The following is a 20314-nucleotide window of genomic DNA, read 5'->3' on the forward strand; positions in this document are numbered from 1 at the left end:
TGCTCCGAGAATCCACATATTTGCATTGTTTCTTGTAGAAACTCACAACGTTGGTAAGCTATCCATTCAGGAACTCATTTTATTGTTCTAGCCATGGTAGGCATCACTCAGTATGGAGAGCATCCTTGTGGCAACTATAATGTGCGCTCCAGTCCAGTAATATTTCTCCAGCTGCTTGTAACTTCCATCCTTTGCACCTGGCAAAGTGATCAATAGGAATTACGTCCCTGTGCAGCAGAGGCCTATTGATCTCCGTAAAACTCCAGCAAACGCTGAAGTTGTGAGGTAGATTACGTTCATCCCAGCATGCAGGTAAAACTCAAAGCTTACACTTCAGGCTTATAGACGGTGGAGGAGGCAGGCTAGGTAATGTAATATTTTGTGGGGCACAAAGACATCATTAGAAAAATTGATTCCATTCTGTTTTTGTTACTGTCCTGAGAGCTGTAACACAGGGACACTCAAAACATTTAAGTTAAGCAAATCACTTGGCATATTTGCAAAGCACGCTGTTGCGCTTAACAACTTGTGAAGAACCTTGTCCATTTTAACTAATAGTGTTCTGTTGCACCAGAAGCAGTTTAGTCATGCTGGCCGGTGGCCACATGACCCACAAAGCTGCCTGCAGACATAATAATAATAATAATAATAATAATAATAATAATAATAATAATAATAATAATAATAATTTATTATTTATACCCCGCCCATCTGGCTGAGTTTCCCCAGCCACTCTGGGCGGCTTACAACAGAAAAATGAAATAAAACAATTAAACATTAAAAGCCTCCCTAAACAGGGCTGCCTTCAGATGTCTTCTAAAAATCTGGTAATTGTTAAAGGTCAGCACCAACGCTAGTTCCCTCGGCCTGAAAAGCGAGATGAGTGCCGCACCCCATAGTCACCTTTGACTGGACTTAACTGTCCAGAGGTCCTTTACCTTTACCTTTTACAATGAATAGGGTATAGAAATTGAGAATGTGAATCAGATACTGTGTAATTTCTATCCAGTCTTCTTTTTAATTATATCTTCCAAAAGCCTAGAATTTTAGCAGTACACAGAACTGTAATTATGCTCTGCAATTAAGTAGGTACGTGTACTGGAAAATAGATATACCACAAATCCCAAACAATATCAGATTGTTAAGTCTGCTCAAGCTCCTTTTATCTATGAACCTTCAAGACCCTAAGAGCTGCATTTAACATGTACCAAAATGCAATATAAAACAAGTCCTTATGTTTCAATGAAGCCAGTCAACAGAAATAAAAAGGGACAAGCGAACAGATGCAAGATGAGGATAACATAGGAAATCAAAGGAACTAGAATAAACTTTCGGCCTGTTCCAGACGGCTTTTCTTATATTCTTATTGGGAGAAAGCATGGTTTGCAAAATATCCTGTTAGAAACCATGGCATCGCTATTGCATAAAAAAGTAATTGCTTCTTTTGTTTTTCTGATCCTGGAAAAGAGCTGTGATCTTCCTGCTGTACTGTTCATGTGAGGAGGCCAGGCATATGAGCAGTTAGTTGCACTTACAATAACCTAAGGAGGAATTCAGCACAGCGGTAAGCAGATTTCTCCATTAGCCACTATTGCAGCAAGATTGAAGGCAGGAGAAGTGATGGGGGGCACAGAAACAGCTCTTTGCCAAGCATGCAAGGGACCCTAGGTATGCCTCTGACTAGGACTAAACGTAGAGCCAATGGGGTCTAGGGGTTACTCGAGTATCAATCTAGGACACTGGAGGCCAAATCCCCACTTGGCCATGAAGCTCACTGGGTGACCTTGACTCTTAAGACTAAGCTGCATTAGTAAAAAAATATTAAAATGTGTTATAACACTGTGACACCAGATGGCGCTGTAGAGCTGAACGCTATGAAATTTTCCATTGTGAGCTTTACAACGTTTTTCCCCCAGAGCATTTTCAGAGCGGTTTTTTTATAACTGTGTAGATCAGGGGTGTCAAACTCAAATTTATCGGGGGCCGCATCAGCAGTTTGGTCACCCTCAAAGGGCCGGTTGTATCTGTAGGACTATGTGTCCACTCTTTATTATCATAAATTATTGTCAATGCATTCAATTATTACTGTTTTTTGTAATAATGTAAGTAATAACTAGCTCTGAAAGCAGAAACATAGTCAGAATAATGGCAAGTAGATATTCAAATGTACAATTATTGTACAATTTATTGAAAAATGATTTTTGGTAACTGCACTGGGTGGTGGAGGCTCGCTAGGGTTTCATGCAGGACCTTTGCAGAGCTACTAGTACCTGGAGATGCTGGGGTCCTTCTGCATGCAGGACAGATGTTCTGCCAGTGAGCCACCACCCTTCACCAAAGGGACTGGCTGAGGTTGACTCACTGAAGCTGCTCTCCTGGTTCCAGGGTTTAAGGGTCAGAAGTATAAAGCAGCATCCTATGTTTCTGAGGAGAGGGAGAGGGAGAGGGAGAGGGAGAGGGAGAGGGAGAGGGAGGAAGGAAGGAAGGAAGGAAGGAAGGAAGGAAGGAAGGAAGGAAGGAAGGAAGGAAGGAAGGAAGGAAGAAAAGAGGGAGTGGGAGGGAGAGAGGAAGGAAGGAAGGAAAGAGGGGAGAGAAAGAAGAGTAGCAAATAAGGAAGAGAATAAAGAAGGAAAGAAAAAGAAAGAGGGAGAGAAGACGGAAAGGGAGAAGGAAGGAAGTAGAGGGAAAGAAAGAATAATAATGAGGGAGAGGAAGAAAGTTGGGAAGGACGGAAGGAAGAAAGGAAGGAAGTAAGGAAGAAAGAAAGAAAGAAAAGAGGGAGCAGGAGGGAGAGAGGAAGGAAAGAGGTGAGAGAAAGAAGAGTAGGAAAGAAGGAATAAAGAAGGAAAGAAAAAGAAAGAGGGAGAGAAGACGGAAAGGGAGAAAGAAGGAAGGAAGGAGAGGGAAAGAAAGAATAAGAATGAGAGAGAGGAAGAAAGAAAGGGAAGGGGGGGTCGCCGCCTTGATTCAGCGCCAGAAAAGAGCACGAAAGGACCCAGGGGCAAAAAGCATTTTCCCGGCCCCAGCTGTTTGTCGGCGCTTTGTTGGCACGGCGCTTCAGCAGCAAGGTCCCACTGCTGGGTCCCGCTGGCTGGGGCGCTCGGCGGGCCACATGACGAGGTCTGGCGGGCCGGATTTGGCCCCCGGGCCTTGTGTTGACATCCGTGGTGTAGATGCAGCTTTAACCTATCTGACATGGTTCTCGAAGCTACCAACATGAGTCTGACCACACTGCGGGGGCAGTGGAAGACAGGAGTGCCTGGCGTGCTCTGGTCCCTGGGGTCACGAAGAGTCGGACACGACTAAACGACTAAACAACAACAACAACAACAACAACAATCTGACATGGTTGTTGTGACATTAAAACAGAGGGGGAATGGAGGGAAAGTGGGGTGTGGATGTTGTAAATAAGCATAATGCAGTCTTTTTTTTAAAAAAATTGGGTCAACTGCAGCTGTTGCCATTGCTGTTGTTGTTGTTGTCTGCCTCGAGAGACAAGGGAGTGCACCTCTGGGGTGAAGTCAAACCGCTGTGTTATCAGCACTAAAGTGACCTCTCCAGGGCGCAAGCCTGGGCAATGTGAATGGAGGTCCTGGGCTTCGCAGGTGACAAGACTCCCCTCTGAGCCTCGCTGATGTGGTCGAAAGGAAGCAGAGCAATACGTTTGGCAAACAGCTTGGCTGCAGGAGTTGCTGGAAGGAGTTGCCCGCAAGGCAGCAGAGGTGCCTTGCACAGTATGAGTCTCACAAAGCTAAAGGACTGAAAAAGGACGCAGCATAACTTTTTGTCCTTTTTTAAAACAAACAAACAACAACAACAACGTAGTACCATCCATTTTAATATTTCCATATGCTTGACTGTTATAATGTATAATACTATAATATAAACACTATACTGTACCTGAATTCTCCAGCCGACATTTCCCCCCCTTTCACATAGGCTCGCAGCTGAACCTTTTTCTCCTTAGTGTCAAAGTCCTTTAAGTTGAAATGTTGCCTGAGCAAAAATAAACCTGTTTTCCTGTAATGCAAACCACCTACTTCTTTGCAGTAAATATATACGGTAGTGCTATTGTGCAAATCCTTCTGTGCACATAGTTTCCAAATAACGCCAGAGGAGTGGATTCTGTGCAGCAAGCACTCAGTGAGAAAGAAATTTTGGAGCGCATCTCCACTCATTATAGCACAAAGTGTCACTGTTTTTCTGAGTTTAATAAGCTCTGTAGCAAATGCTGTGCGTTTTGAAACTCGCGAATGACGTTTTTTTAATTAGGTAGAGGCGATGGGAACTGAACTGCATGCTGACTAAATGGATGCCCCGGGAACTCTGTGGATGCCATGTTGTGTGGCCTCTCCTTGGCCAGACTAATAAGTCATTCAACTGCCCGAGTCAAAGGACAAGAGGTTGCCCCCTCCTCCATTCCATGTACATAGAAACTGACTGGACTTGCAGCTGGAATCTTATTTTAACGTTGGCATTGGGACAAAGACCTCTATTGCCCTTGAAGACAGTGGGGTAGCTCTGGGGATAAAGGACAGGCCCCAGTGGAACATATATCCCCAACATCAGGTGCCTGAGATGGCTGCCACAGGAGACCTAGTAGCAGAACAGGCCCCGGAGCCTCTCCCTTCTTTGCTTTCTGTGCTGTGCTCCAAAGCAGTGCTACTGAGCAAGGTAGATCAGAAGTCAGAGGTCCTGCAACCCTTCAAGCCTCTCTACCTATCCCTTTCCCCAGGCTACTCATCCTCCTCGGCCACACCCCTCACCAGCCCTGTTTTGCTTCTGGTTGGAATTTGCCCTTGAACTCATCTTGATAGTGTCACTTTCTTGCCTGGGTGGAGAATAGAGAGGGGTGTGCAAGTGCGTGTAGAAAGCAGCCTGCCATACAGAGGTAATATTTGCATTCCGTGCTCCGCTTGCTTTTGCCACTGGCCCTACTCACCTCTGGCATGAGGCCCCCGAAAGGTTGCCCAGATGAGAATGTGGCCCTTGGGTTTCTCACCCCTAGCATTAGAGAGCTGGAAGGATGCCTAGGGGCTTATAGCAGGGCAAGAGGGTCATTGTTGCCCATGCAATAGGAGCTCAAGGAATGTGGGTGCCCTTTGTTATTGAAGATGTCCTGGGGTTGTGTTCCTGTTGGCGAGCTTCCATTGACTCCCTCCATGTATGGGGAGGCATGTGAGCATCATTGCCACAACAGTGGCTGTTTGGCAGTGTTTCCATGGACACTGGACCACAGCTGTGGGTTGTTTTTTTTCCTTCTGCCATTTTGCTATTTTCAGAGTTTGGGGTTTTTGTCTTCTCACCTGGGCTGAGCATGTAGCAACAACATATCTCCACCCAAACCGTAGCCAATGCAGACGACTGTCTGCTGCAGCTTGTTCAACATGTTTTTGGTAGCCACAGTGCTACTTAATCACTGCCCAGGCAGTCTTCCAATAGACCTGTATGGGCCTTCCATACAGCTTTTGAAATCCCCTTACAAGTCTAAAAGACCTTTGTGTGCATGTGCAGGTACTTTAAAGGAAGGGTTGGGTGGCGTAGTTTTTTCCAGAAATACCTACAAATGCAAAGCCTTTCTGGATATACAGATTTAGTCATAGTTCTCTGGATTGCAAAAAGTTACTCATAGACTAGCAAAATGCCAGTACTGATGGATTGCTCAAGTGTTTGGAGCTGGGCAAGTCCCCACAACTATAGTCTTCCATGGTAGCAGCTTGTGTACTTTCTCACACAGAAGTCAGCAAAGGTCTTGGCAAAGTGAGCCTATCCTTCTCTGCATTCTCCTTTTCATTTACCTGGTCACACCTTGGGTTCATTTCTTGCTCACGCCTCAGCCACTGATACAATAGCTTCATTTTAAAAACATGATACCCCCAAACCCAGTTTGAGTAGAATTCGTACAAGTGCTTGATGTGCCCATATCATTCTGAAAAAGTATTTTTATTAAGGCATCGTAGAGTTGTGCCTCATTTATTGATGCATTCTCAATTTTGTGATGATCATAGAGAAATGGAGGGTCTATCCCTACAGGGAGGCAGCCCCATCAGTAGATATTTGGGCACACTTAAAAGTTTCTTTCTTTTTAATTGAACAACAAGGAGAGCACCAAGCGGATTTTCTGCCTCAGGTGCCAAAATGCCTTAGGGGTGTCACAAAGGTGCCAGTTGCATTTTATATCCTTTACTATCATTTGCCCAGAAAGAGATGCCCAGACATGTGTGGCTGCTACGCTCCAATTTTCAGCATTCTACCTGCAGCTTCCAGTGAAGAGGAGCAGGGTTTGGAAATATAGAACCATGCATATTGTAAAAGTTCATGTTATGGGAAAACCAGAGGCGGGGGAGGTACAAAGTAAAGATGGACAAATCTGACAATTTCCCATTTTTGCTCCACTCAGTTTCTCACCTTTCCTATCTTAAATTTAGTTCTCCACATTTCTACATCAATTGGCAATCCTTTCCACTCCTCGTGAAAATTCGAAGCATTTTAGAGCACATGACCCCAATATACATATTTTGTATGCAATTTTTTTGCCTGATCTACATATTTTTGCAAGCATTTTATGTTACTCTCACTGATTATGCATTTTAAGCCACACTGTTCTATATTGTATAAATTTCTGTACACATTTATTTAGGTGGAATAATGTGAACAAGTGCGAATTTTGAACTAGCTGTGCTTCAGTTTGCATATTGTTTCAGAAAGTGCTAATTTGTTAGGTGCGCATTAAAATCCTAACCTGACCAAATTGCTTCTCCATGTGTAATGCAGAGTTGCTAGATTTGGTAGCACTCATGTTTCTTGAACCATGTAGTTATAAACCTAATGTGAGGAACACTGCACCTCATCTCAAACATGTATTTCCATCACAGGGCCGCCTCTACCGTTAGGCAGAGTGAGGTGACTGCCTCATACAACTGGTTTTGGGATGTCATGAAAGGAAATTGCTAAGGAAATTGCTTCATTTGTATTTTCTATCTTATTAAGAAGAGCTTGTGGGATTTTTCTGCTGCTGGTTTCAAATAACTTGAGCGACCTTACCTACTGTGCACCCAGGTTTTTTTGGGGGGGGGGAAGCTGAGTTTAAAATGGCAGAGAGGGACATTTTCAGGGAAGAATCAATGGATATCTGGGGGAGGTTAAAGTACCTACCTCTTGCCCACTGATTCTCCCCTAAACACACACAAATTAGCAGGGCCCCAAAATTGCCTAGTAATGTATACAGTGTAGGTTCCACCTTGAGAATTTGCTTTTTGCTCTTGGTAAGGCTTTGTTTCCATGGAAAGGCCACAAGATGGCACCATACGCTAGAATGATCACATTTTTGGCACTAGCGGCACAAAATCCAACAGCAACTGCGAAGAACTGATTCAGGGCTGCCAACTTGAATAAAATATTAGGGAGGGCAGGTAAGCCCCACGCCACATAATCACATCACGGGGTGCGCCCAAACTATTTGAATGGCAATGCCCATCAACTTTGGGGGGAATGGCCGCTTCAAATATTTAACTGTGGGGGCGAATGGACCTCGGCCCCTAGCAGTTGACTCCAATGAACTGATTATTCATTCCTTATTCATTCCTTATTTATCCCATCAAACCTATCCATTCTGAAGGAAATCAGCCCTGAGTGTTCACTGGAAGGACAGGTCGTGAAGCTGAGGCTCCAATACTTTGGCCACCTCATGAGAAGAGAAGACTCCCTGGAAAAGACCCTGATGTTGGGAAAGATTGAGGGCACCAGGAGAAGGGGACGACAGAGGACGAGGTGGCTGGACAGTGTTCTCAAAGCTACGAACATGAGTTTGACCAAACTGCGGGAGGCAGTGCAAGACAGGAGTGCCTGGCATGCTATGGTCCATGGGGTCATAAAGAGTAGGACACGACTAAACGACTAAACAACAACATTTATCCCATCCTACCTCCAACCAACAGGTTAGAAGTGATCTCTCTCTCTCTCTCTCTCTCTCTCTCTCTCTCTCTCTCTCTCTCTCTCTCTCTCTCTCACACACACACACACACACACACACACACACAAATGTTCATCACCACATCAGCCCTGTGAAGTCGGTAAGACTGAACAAGAGTAATTCGCCTTAGACAATTCACTGAGCTTCTTGGCTAAGTAGGGATTCGAACTCGGATGTCCCCAGTCAAAGTCTTGGCTGCAAGGATGCTCTCTGGCCAGGCTGCATTTTGTTCATGGATGTGTCGTATTCAGGCACAGTAAATTAACTGTGTGGTATTTCCCCCTCTCACACACTTGAGTACAGTTTTCCCTCCCTCCTTCCGGACAGATGAAACTCTGCCCCAGGCTTACATTTCAGAGACCTGTCAGAAAACTGTTTGATGAGCCCGTTAAATTATCCCCCCCTGCATACAGCCTGAATGAGTAATCGATGTTCAACACCATGTGAATTTGTGGGGGGGAATTGTGCGGCCTTGATGTGAAGTATTCTGCAAATATGTTTGCCATTGCTGTAAGAATTCTTGTATAATTGTAATTAAGTTCATGTGATGAATTTTGCATATTAACATTGATGTGATCTTCTCTAACAGAGGCGGTGTTATTTTAATGTTGTAGTATGACCACAAGCAGATGTGATGTTCTTATATTCAAAGTACTTCAGGTTAATCAAATTTATACCAGCAGAAGACCCCAGGTTCGATCTGTAGGATCTCCTTATCAATTTCAACTTTCTTATTTCAGCACCATCTTAATTCCACAGTACGGTGTCCTTGCAAACATTAAAAAAACACCTCACCAAAGTGACTGTAATTTGAGAACAGGGTGGGGTTTTTTTAAAAAAAGAAAACACCTCTGAGCATTGAAAATAGACTGACCTTTGACTACTGACCTTCTCTGCAGAGTGTAGTTAAAAATATTTCATCCCTGAGACACTTGTGAGCAACTGGACAGCTTCTGTTATAGGGCTGGCTGCAAATAGCAGGAAACTAGGGGTGCAAAGCTCTGAAAGAAACTAAGTGGATTGTAGTGGCAAAAATAAATAAATCAGTGTTTCCGATTACATAATTCACAGCAAGAAACTGAACACAGAGGCATGTATTGCTCAATGTCCTGAGACGGTACATACTGCGGCATTTTAGAAATGGCTCTACTACAGCAAAAACTTTTAAGCTGTGATCTTGTGATTCCAGTTAGATTAGAAGCACTAGTGGCATGCCCATGCTACTTCTCTTACAACACATTGAATTTGTTACCCCCTCTGCCCCATGTGTTGTACAGCTCTTTCCATCCTAACTGTTCACATCAGCATGGCTTCAATAATGTCAGATTCGTTTCCATTTGTGGACACACCAGGAGGGTCTATGCAAAGTTGCTCATACCTTGGCCAGAGACAAATTTGGAATGACTTGAAAGACTCCAATCAGCATCCAGATAAGAATCTACTGGTCTCCATGATACTCATGCCATCGGAATAGAGCCTTACTGCAAAGACTATGCGTTGGTCAGCGTGCACTGATCTACAGACATAAAACAAATTCACGCGTCTTCCCAAAACCCATCTCAAATCCAAACCGAATAGAGTCCCACGGCAATCGGCAAATGGTAACGGGGACAGGACCGTGAAATCTGGAAGCCCCTAGTCATGAACCGGCACATGGGTGGGGGATACAAATTCAGCTGAGCATCTGAGATGCAGCACTTCAGAACTGCAAAGCTGATTCCAGATTCTAAAATGTGCAATTTTTATTGTATGGTTTTATGCATAATTCATAGAATCATAGAATCATAGAGTTGGAAGAGACCACAAGGGCCATCCAGTCCAACCCCCTGCCAAGCAGGAATTGTTGTAAACCGTTTCGATATTATGAACAGTAGTAAATGAGCGTTTTTGAGTAAATATTTTTTTAAAAAAACAAGCAGGGTCTGCAAGAAAATGTTGCAGCAGAGGGCACCTACAAAGATATACCGATCTTCTGAGGAAGCATACTACACATCCTTAGAAACATCATATGGTTACCATTAGACAGACTGCTCTTATTTGTTATTTGTTACTGGGGTTTTTCCCCCCCTCTGGGGGAGAAATGCTTGAGATTTTATTCCTCAGCTGCCGAAATAACTTTGCTCACCTCTGGTACTATGAACCTTGACTATGTATAGGTGCTATTTTTTGTAAAAATGACTTGGGCCAGCCCTGCGCACTTATTTAAAAAGAAACTTCCGCATGTGCTCAGAGGCACTTATCCATCCAGGTCCCGTGAAAAGGTAAGATATTCCATGCGTGTTAAGAGTCAGATCATTGGAAACCACCAGAAAAAAATCTTAAAAGGAAACATTGGCAACACTGGCCCAGGGTGCTTGTGTTCGCTCCCCCTTCCCACCACCTTCCCCCACCTCTGTGGGTGAGAAAACACGGATTATCAACTTGGTGTACGGCACCAAGAGCCACACTTCCTCAATCTGGCCATTTATCGGAGTCCCCGCCATGCATTCCCAATGCCATGCACACGGGCGCTCGGGGGAAATTGCCAGTGGAGGATATAGACACGCGCGCGCAGCTCCAAGCACTGTTGGACTCCAACTCCCATGAGCCCCCGCCAGCATGGCCAATGCTCGGGAGGAGGAGAACTGTAGTCCGGCAACCGCTGGAGACCCACAGCCCCCGGTCTGGAACCTGGTCCAGTTTGGTGCCCTCCTAACAAACAACTTTATTACTTGTAAAACCCCCCCCCCCCAATCTGGCAGCCACTCTGGGCGGCTTCCAGCGCATCTGAGAACATAAGGTGGCAAATGATCACGCGGAAATAGAGCCTGTTTTGCAAATTTGCAAGAGCCAAAGGCTTTGCGTTAGGCGCATTTTGCAACGGCCTCTGCGGCGACTTCCTTCGGCTTCGCAGTTCCTCTTCCTCCCTTTTCCCTCCTCCTCCTCCTCCCTTTCCTTTGCTGCTAGAGCAGTTCTCGCTGGGCGTGGGGAGGAGGGCATGCCAAAGGCGAGGCCGAGCAAGCTTGCGCCGCCTCTAGAGCCAGTCTCCCTGCTCGGGGTTGAGTTGAGAGCAGCAGCCTCCTCCTTCCTGGAAGCCCTTCAGGCAGGCGGGGCTATTCGCTGCCTTGCAGAGGCCGAGCCTCCTCCCGTTTGGGGCTGCATTCCTCACTCTTTCTTTCCTTCCTCCCTTCCCTCTCTCCGGTCCGTCTCTCTTTCGACTCCCGCCTCCCTCTTTGCGCGCAGGAGCCGCGTCTCCGGGTGAGTGGCGAGAGGCCGCGCGCCGTATTTATAGACAATCGCAGGCGGGGATATTGGGGGGGACGGGACGGGGGACTGGCTCTTCAGTGGCGCCGCCGGGGCAGGTCGTATTGTGATATGTGGGGCAGGTGGTTGTGGGTGGGGGTGGGAAGGAGAAAGAGTGACAGGCGCCAGCCCCTCAGGCCCCAGAGGAACAGCGCCCTCCTGCAGACCCGCACGGAGGTCCTCGGGTGCTTTGCAGCCTCGCCAGATTTGGCTGGGAGAGAAGAGGTTTTTTGCGCGCCCTTGGCAACCTTCCCACACACCGGCCCCTACCTCCCTCCCGTCCGGCCCTCTGATACCGTTCTCTGCCGAGTCGTTTTATTGCAAAGGGGGTGGGTGAAAAATGTAAGTGTCCCTGTGTCTGGGTGTCTTCTTCAGGAGGACTTTCAAGGTGACCCCTGCATGCGCCCATCTCCTCCCTTGCCTGCTGCAAAACGCTGCTCTTTTATGTACTGTGTGTGTGTCTATTGCTTGCCTAGGAGCCATTCCTGTCTTTCCAAAGCTAATCTCTGTGGCCTGCAAGGGCGGAGAGAGCCAAGCAGCCAAGATGCCCCACGGTAAGCAGACAAGAGTGCTGCTTCTCAACGACATGGAAAAGCTGGACAAGACCCTCTTCCGGCTGGAGCAAGGTCAGTGTCCCAGACGGCTGCTTGTGTGTTCGGGATTTTTGTTTAACAAGTTGCGTTAGATCCTTGTGCAAGAGGAAACTCAAACAGTTGTTAACTCTTCCATCTTGTCCTGTTTTCCTGTGCACAGAGTTTGATGCATGCTTTACAAAGAAAAAAATAGATTTTTTTTAAAAAGGGAGAGGCCTCTGCCCCAAGTAGCTTACACACAGTCAGCATGCAAACTGTAGCAACAGAGGAGCTTACCTGTGGGTAAATGGATCACATATGGCTGCCAGGAGTTAAGAAATGGCTCTCGTGAAAAAAAGTTGGGTTTTGAGGAAGGCTTTGGAGGAAACAAATTAGGGGCATCATCCAGCTGGGATGACTGTGAACACTGACATTATGAATAACTTCAATAAATAAATCAGTACTTTAACAGACATAAGAGGCAATGAGAGAGGTGGGTGGAACCATTTAAGAAATGAGAGTTTGGTTGGCTGAGGAGTATACATAATGCATAAAGAAATCAATATGATCCATTAATTTTTCTGAAGCTGCTCCATACTTTTCAAATGGTTTATGAATACAGCATTCCTCTGAGTGGTCATAAACTAACTAATTATATGTCAGGCTCCAGGATTTCAGCATTCTCTTTTTTTAAAAAAAAACACACAACACTTAAGGGCTAAACTAAGTGTGTGTTGGCAAACAGGTCAAAGAGAACAGATCACTATTTCTTTGTTTTAAAGCAGTAAGCAGAGGTGCTCTCAAATTGTGCTGTTTGCTGCATGAAACGGGTGGGTAGAGAATAGCTCAGGAATGGCAGGGCTACAATAAGCAGGGAAGTATTAACCACTTCTATCACTTCTGCCATACAAATTGTGCTTAGGACCTGCCAGTTTTTCTTTTTCTGTTTGGTGATGGGAACAGGGTTAGTAATCACCAGTTTGCCACAGAACCCTTAGCACTGGAGGTATGGCATCTTAGTGTGCCCTTAATAAATAATTCCCAATGAATGCAATGAAAGTTTTCTTCTGAATAAACTTGTGCAGCTGTGTCTAAACATGGCTATAGTCCTGCAATTAGTTGTAAATCTGCCAGTGTTGTCATCAAGGGCATCTATTACCAATGCTTCTGCTGTAATTTTAAGCAATTAGTGGGACTGGTTTTCAGCTAATTTTTCTTAAGATGGATGTGCCATCTTCTAACATGGGAAGGACGTTCTGACCCTGAAAGTAAGATGTTAGGATTGCAATCCTTAGAGGGATATACAGTGGTGCCTCGCAAGACAAATTTAATTTGTTCTGCGAGTCAATTCGTTTTGCGAGAAATTTGTCTTGCGAATCGTGTTTTCCCATAGGAATGCATTGAAATTTCTTTGTTTGCCCATAGGAATGCATTAATTAAATTTCAATGCATTCCTATGGGAAACCGCGATTCGCAAGACAAATTTTTCACAAAACAAATTCGTCTTGCGAGTCACCTTCAGATCGCAAGACTCATTCGTCTTGCGAAAAATTCGTCTTTCAGGGCATTCGTCTTGCGAGCTACCACTGTACACGGGAACTGACCTCAGTAGGGCCCATCTGCTGTAAGAGGAAGTACAGTGACAGTTTAAGCTGTTGTAACTTTGATTTAAATTCTACTGAAAGTTTGGAATGTAAGGAAGGGCAGTTTTGCATGTGGTGGTGAATGACATAGCCTAGAAAAAAATGGAATGCCCTTTCATTCCCCCCACAAGAGAGGGGGCATGAAATGTTATCATAGCCATACTGGAGCCGCTATTGATAGAGGCTGGTGTGTGGGTTCTGAAAGCAGAATTGGCAGCCAAGTCCACGAAGTTGGCTTGCTTAAATGTTATCCCAAGTGCTAAGCACCCACTTGCGGAAAATTGGTTACCATGCAGCTGCAGTAATGTTTAGGACTGCAGACGGATGCCCCAGTTACCTAGGAGTGAGCCTTACAACGCAATCCCAACCATACCTACTCAGAAGTAACAGTCATATCCAGAATTTAAAAACCACACCTCCTCTACGCAGGAGATGTTTCTGCAGTCTTGGACAGGGAACATGCTAGAATAATACTTCATTGACCCTGTAGGCTCGGAAATTTGAAGCATTTGTGCTTCCTGCTTCATCTGTAACATCTTAGGTGCTCGTTTGTACATTAACAGAGCAATTTGCTGCTCAGGAGGAAGCTCCATTGAGGTTAATGAGATTTGCACCCATGTTACTTGTAAAGCATGGAAATCCGCAGAAAAGAAGTAAACTTAAAGCATGGTTAGGTTCAGGCTGTAATAATTTTAATTGCTGAATTCCGAAGAACTTTTGAAGCCTCAAAATGTGTTGCTTTTTGAATTTTTGTTTTCTTAAATTCCAACTTTTCAATAATAAATTATGAGTCTCAAAAGTGGTTCCCCAGGTACATAAAACAAAATCAGTAAACAACAGCAGTTAAAATTGACCCAGATAGTAATGTAATCTCAACAACTAGCTGGAACCAAAAATAATTCAACTGTGTTTAACAAATTATGCTCCTCTAAAACTAGGAATTTGCTCAGGTGATTTGATTTTATAATTTGGAAAATGGCTAGGGGAGCACCACAAGGGCAATGCACTATGGTAGTGAAGGAAAATGTAGCTAGTTCTTATCTGCAACCTAGGGGAAAAAACAATTTGAGAATACTTTTAAAATAGCAAAAGCCATGCACTTCCACATAGCAGAAAGAACTAACAGATAGACAGTGTGTAACTAATATGAGCAATGCATTTTTAGTCTACATGGGTTTTAGGGAATAAGATATCAGTAGCAAACATCTCTGCAGTCCGATCTATGTTTAGCAAACTATAAACAAACTTGTCAAGCCTGTAGCAAAAGCATAAATGACCTGATCTTAGATTTATTTTTATAGACATTGTTAGGAAGGCAAAGAACCTTAGGCTTAACAAATTATTATTATTATTATTATTATCGTATTTATTAAATTGGTATACCATTCTCCATCCATAGATCTCAGGGTGGTTCACAACACAAAAACGCAGGATAAAAATAACACAAAATGCATAATACAAACAAGAACACAAAAAACCCCAATAACCCCACAACATATTTAAGATGGTATTGGATGTAGTCAGCCCTAAGGCCTGATTGAAGAGGAATGTTTTTGCCTGGTGCCTAAAGGTATAAAATGAAAACACCAGCCGAACCTCCCTGGGGAGAGCATTCCACAGACAGGGAGCCACTGCAGAAAAGGCCATTCCCAAAGAACTTCACGCTGCTTACCAATTCATTTCTGTGTCAGTAAATGAAGGTAACAGATGCAGATGAAATCATGGACTACTCAATATATATTCATACAACTTCATTCTGGCATTGCTTTTAAGCTGGCTCCGTTCCATATCTTCTTTGAAACTGTTATAAAATGTCTTTCTCTCATATAATTTTGTAAATTGTCTGTACTGTAGTACTTTGTGAGCTTTAGAGATCACAGTAGCCAAGGCTGTTTTGTTTTGGATGAACAGATACTTTGTGTGGTGTTGGATTTTTAAAGAAAATAATATTTGTGTGAGTGCTTTGTTCTTTGTTGTTCATGGCTCCCTCTTGCATATGGTTTGCAAGATCTAGGCCTTGGTCATTAGTGGCTTTTAATGAGTGAACAACTATACCGTTCTGTTCATATCTGTAGCTCAATCGATTGAGCTGGTTGATGTCTAAATATTCAATTTCCAGCATTCACTGTTAGCCAACATATGAGACATAACTGGGCATGAAGTTAAAATCTGGCCTGAGAGCTAATGCATATAACCACATTGGGGTTTTTCAACCTGCGCAGCCATTCCTTTCCTCCATGCATAAACAGAACCCACAGAAATCATGGCAAACAAACCAGCCATTTCTTCAACAGTCCTTTCTGGCAGTTGGCTCATTGAGGCGTCATTCCATGTTGATAAGTTTTAAAATATGGGTGTTTGCACTCTAACAGTTGCCTGTTTTGCTCTGTTCAGGTTTTGAACTACAGTTCCGACTGGGGCCTACCTTGCAAGGCAAGCACGTTACGGTGCATACCAACTACCCAGCTTCAGGAGAAGGGTTCAGCCGCCACAAGTTCAGGTGCCTGTCCTGGCACAACCCAACAGGGAAAGAAGATGATTCTGACAAATTCTGCAAATTAGATCTCCAGATCTCTGGGTCATACCAGTATTATTTTAGTCATGAGTAAGTAATGGTTGGATCCGGAGGAAGAGAAGCTTGCATCAGCACCTCCTGTTTCTTACGCAGTCGTACTTCGGATCTCAAACGCCTTGGCTCCCGAACAAATCGGCTCCTGAATAATCGATACCCGGAAGTGAGAGTTCCGGTTTCCGAACGATTTTTGGAAGCCGAACATCCGGTGCAGCTTCTGCAGCTCCGATTGGCTGCAGGATGCACAGCCACAGATAAAAGCAGTAACAGTTAAAATTGTGGGCAGCCATCTATTCAGTTAAAAACAACTTGGAATAGTAAAATCTTTAAGGCCCTCTTGAACTCAACTAGAGAGGGATCCAGAGGCATACAGGGCACGTGAAGCACTTTGAACACTATAAATTGCTTTATAATTATAATTGCAGCAGCAGCAGGAAAACAGTCTCATAATGTCAGGAAGGTCACAGGTGAATTTGAGATTGTTCCTGGGGAAAGCTCCTCGATTCTTTATAAAACATGGGTTAAATGCATTTGACTTTCCTAGCATTCCTATTTCAGCCATTCAACAGTTTTTATTCTATGTTTGGCTTCTCTTAAGAACACTTCTATGTATATCTACATAGGAGTAACATCCATTAAGTACAGTGAGGTTTACTCTTCCGGGTTAGTGAGTATAGATTTGGAGGCTTAAAGAGTTTTTAAAAAGCAGTATCTTCTGAGCTTCAAAGTATTGTAAATGCTTTCTGATTCCCTTAAAGACATTAACATAATTTTAGAATAGCAAGCGAAACATATCTTGTTAGGTCTTGGTAATAATAGGTGGTTGACTCCAGCATTTATTTGCTTTTGTATTGATAAAAGATGTGTGCGTGTGTGTGTTATTGCAGAGATAAGAAAAGCGGTGGAGGTTACATAGTTGTGGATCCTATTTTGCGTGTTGGTGCTGACAATCATGAATTGCCCTTGGATTGTGTTACACTCCAGACATTCCTGGCTAAGTGTCTGGGACCATTTGATGGATGGGAAGATCGTCTTAGAGTCGCAAAAGAATCTGGTAATAAACACATTGACTCCCAAATCAAATCTCTGGCACATAGCACTGATTGACTGTATTTAAATATCCTATTTCTTCCGGGGAGCTCAAGGCAATACACACAGGGTTCCCAGGCAAATCTCCCATTTGGATGCTAACCAGACCCAGACCTGTTTGGCTTCACCAAGCTTGCTGCATGCTTTATGAAGGGTTGCTTTCAATATTCAGCAAGTAGTGGGTGGCACTGAGACCACTCAGCCTCTTGGGCTTGCCGATCAGAAAGTCGGCGGTTCAAATCCCCGCAACGGGGTGAGCTCCCGTTGCTCTGTCCCAGCTCCTGCCAACCTAGCAGTTCGAAAGCAGGCCAGTACTGCTGCAGCGGGAAGGTAAACAGCATTCCCGTGCACTCTGGCTTCCGTCACGGTCCCATTGCACCAGAAGTGGTTTAGTCATGCTGGCCACATCATCCGGAAAGCTGTCTGTGGACAAACACCGGCTCCCTCGGCCTGAAAGTGAGATGAACATCGCACCCCATAGTCACTTTTGACTGGACTTAACCATCCAGGGGTCCTTTACCTTTACCTTCAATACTTAAGACTGCCCAGTCTGCTATAAGTGTCATGTTAATACATTTCATTATTGCTTTGTAGGTTACAATATGGTTCACTTGACACCAGTCCAGAAACTTGGTTCATCAAGATCATGTTATTCATTAGCTGATCAGCTGGAAATAAATCCTGATTTTTCAACCTCTAACAAAAAGTGTTCTTGGAGTGAGCTTGGAAAACTAGTGGAAAAAATGAAAAATGAATGGAATATGCTTTGTATTACCGATGTAGTCTACAATCACACTGGTATGTTCATTTTTGCTGTCATTTGAATTTAACCTCAAGGCTAAAATGCATAGGGTAATAGTTTCTCTGTCTTATCCACTGCACTTAACAAATGCACACATTTGTATCCAGCAACTTTTGCATGCATCTGCAAACTTCACAAAGAGCAGGAGTATAAAAAGAGAATTTTAAAAATAAATTTTTAAGAATTAGTTTGAGCTAGGCAGTAAATTTCCCTCTAGGCTCTGTGTGTTGTTTAAAACTGTATTTTACTTAAATAACCCAGAAAAAATAGGGGGTGGCATTTGGTGGTGATCTTAAGATTTGTAACTATTCTGACATTTTTAATTGACTTGCTTTCAAAATGCTTTGAGGGTAACAGCTCCTGTGAGCACGAAACGTTGTGCCTCTGTTACCCAAGAGAAGAAAGTCCTTCCTTTTTTCAGTTTCTTCTTTTTCAAAAAAAAGAAATGGGGTGGGTGGGGGTGGAGGACATTTCCATGCCAATTTTGAGAACTGGGCAAAAGTATTGCAAAAATAGAAACATTTGTGCAGCTAAGTAGAGACTGATGAAAGTGTCCAAGTGGAACGTAGCCTCATTTTGTCAGTTCAATTGGCTGGCTGCTTTTACTGCTGATGGCAGAGCTCCATGTTTATAAAGGTCAAACCTTCAGTGAAAAGTAAGATCTTCGTGGCTTTAGAATGCCAGGTTCTAAAGGATCTTGAGTTTCAATGTTGGAGGACAATTTTAGGTTAAGGAAGAACAACTTGCACCACAACAGCGGTGCTGTTCTTCCCTAGACAGTTTCCTTGATATCCAGACAAAGGCCAGGCTTTATTTTCTGTCACTCCTATGTGACAGAGAGAGAGAGAGAGAGAGAGAGAGAGAGAGAGAGAGAGAGAGAGAGCACTTATTGAATGCCCCCCTCCAGCAGGCAGATTGAGACACCCATGTACCTCAATGATGGGCTGGTGAACCTTGAACTGCTTGCATCGGAAGAAGCTTTGGGTCTGGGTGATGGTTTGAGATGTAGAACATCATCACTGGATATATTACAGCTATCAAGTGATGAATATGCATATTTGAGCTTGCACTTATCCCCGGAGAACCGTATCAGCACAAGTCTCACTCAGTGGAATAGCTATTTTTTTGAGAACTTGCAGAGTTCCCTAGTTCCTAGGTGTGGGTCCTTCAACATTGTCTCCTTTGATTACAAAATTTAATAACAGGTAGGTAGCCGTTTTGGTCTGAGTCGAAACAAAATAAAAAAATTCCTTCAGTAGCACCTTAAAGACCAACTAAGTTTTTTATTTTGGTATGAGCTTTCGTGTGCATGCACACTTCGTCAGATACACTGAAACAGAATCCACCAGACCCTTATGTATATTCAGAGGGTGGGGGTGGGGTGATGGGAATGGGTGATGGGCTGATAGGAGTGGTAAACCTGTTGATGGCTGTTAATGACTGCTATTGGTCTTGTGGGGGGGGAGCAAGGGCTGAGGTGCTAAGGAAAGCTTGATCATGTATAATGAGATAAGAATCCTATGTCTCTGTTCATGCCAGGTGTCTCCATTGTTTTAAGCTTGGTAATGAGTTGCAATTCAGCGACTTCTCTTTCCAGTCCATTTCTGAGATTTTTCTGTAATAAAACAGCTGCTTTGAGATCTTGTATAGAATGTCCTGGGAGATTGAAGTGTTCTCCTACTGGTTTCGCTGTCTTGTGATTCCTGATGTCAGATTTATGTCCATTTATCCTTTGGCGTAGGGTTTGGCCTGTTTGTCCAATATAGAGAGCTGAAGGGCACTGTTGGCATTTGATGGCATACACAATGTTTGAAGATGAGCAATTAAATAGTCCTGAGACACCTGGCATGAACAGAGACATAGGATTCTTATCTCATTATACATGATCAAGCTTTCCTTAGCACCTCAGCCCTTGCTTTCCCCCCGCAAGACCAATTGCAGTCATTAACAGTCGTTAACAGTCATCAACAGGTTTACCACTCCTATCAGCCCATCACCCATTCCCATCACCCCCATCCTCTGAATATACATAAGGGTCTGGTTACTTCTGTTTCAGTGTATCTGAAGAAGTGTGCATGCACATGAAAGCTCATACCAAAATAAAAACTTAGTTGGTCTTTAAGGTGCTACTGAAGGAATTTTTTTAAAAAATTTAATAAGCAATGCATGTAGTGCAATTTCAGTAGTTGGCAAAGTTCTCCCCCAAAAGGAACATAACTTCGTGTGTGCTCTTCAGAATTTTGGGAAATGAGTTTATGGCAAAGGGGGAGGGGAGTGACTAAAAATTAGTGTCGATGCCTTCCTTGACATTGCAAAGTATATATGAAGGACAACATTTAAACTTCTAAAGATCTAGGGCTGGAATCAGCTATAAGGTTCCAT

At 43.8% G+C, this 20314-nt stretch overlaps 1 protein-coding gene across 2 annotated transcripts in view; it reads left to right on the forward strand.

Annotated features, from left to right (window-relative positions):
* Positions 1-10958: 10958 nt before the first annotated feature.
* AGL (amylo-alpha-1, 6-glucosidase, 4-alpha-glucanotransferase) overlaps positions 10959-20314 on the forward strand; it is a 45557-nt gene continuing 36201 nt past the window's right edge. For both annotated transcript variants that reach the window (XM_035121879.2, XM_035121878.2), the window contains exons 1-5: positions 10959-11209; positions 11731-11880; positions 15864-16074; positions 16929-17095; positions 17725-17928. In XM_035121879.2, coding sequence (XP_034977770.2) covers positions 11799-11880; positions 15864-16074; positions 16929-17095; positions 17725-17928 — 664 coding nt within the window. In that variant the 5' untranslated portion in view covers positions 10959-11209; positions 11731-11798. The remainder of the gene's footprint in view (positions 11210-11730; positions 11881-15863; positions 16075-16928; positions 17096-17724; positions 17929-20314) is intronic.

The sequence above is a fragment of the Zootoca vivipara genome, chromosome 7 (genome assembly GCF_963506605.1).
Source record: "Zootoca vivipara chromosome 7, rZooViv1.1, whole genome shotgun sequence".
NCBI classification, from domain to species: domain Eukaryota; kingdom Metazoa; phylum Chordata; class Lepidosauria; order Squamata; family Lacertidae; genus Zootoca; species Zootoca vivipara.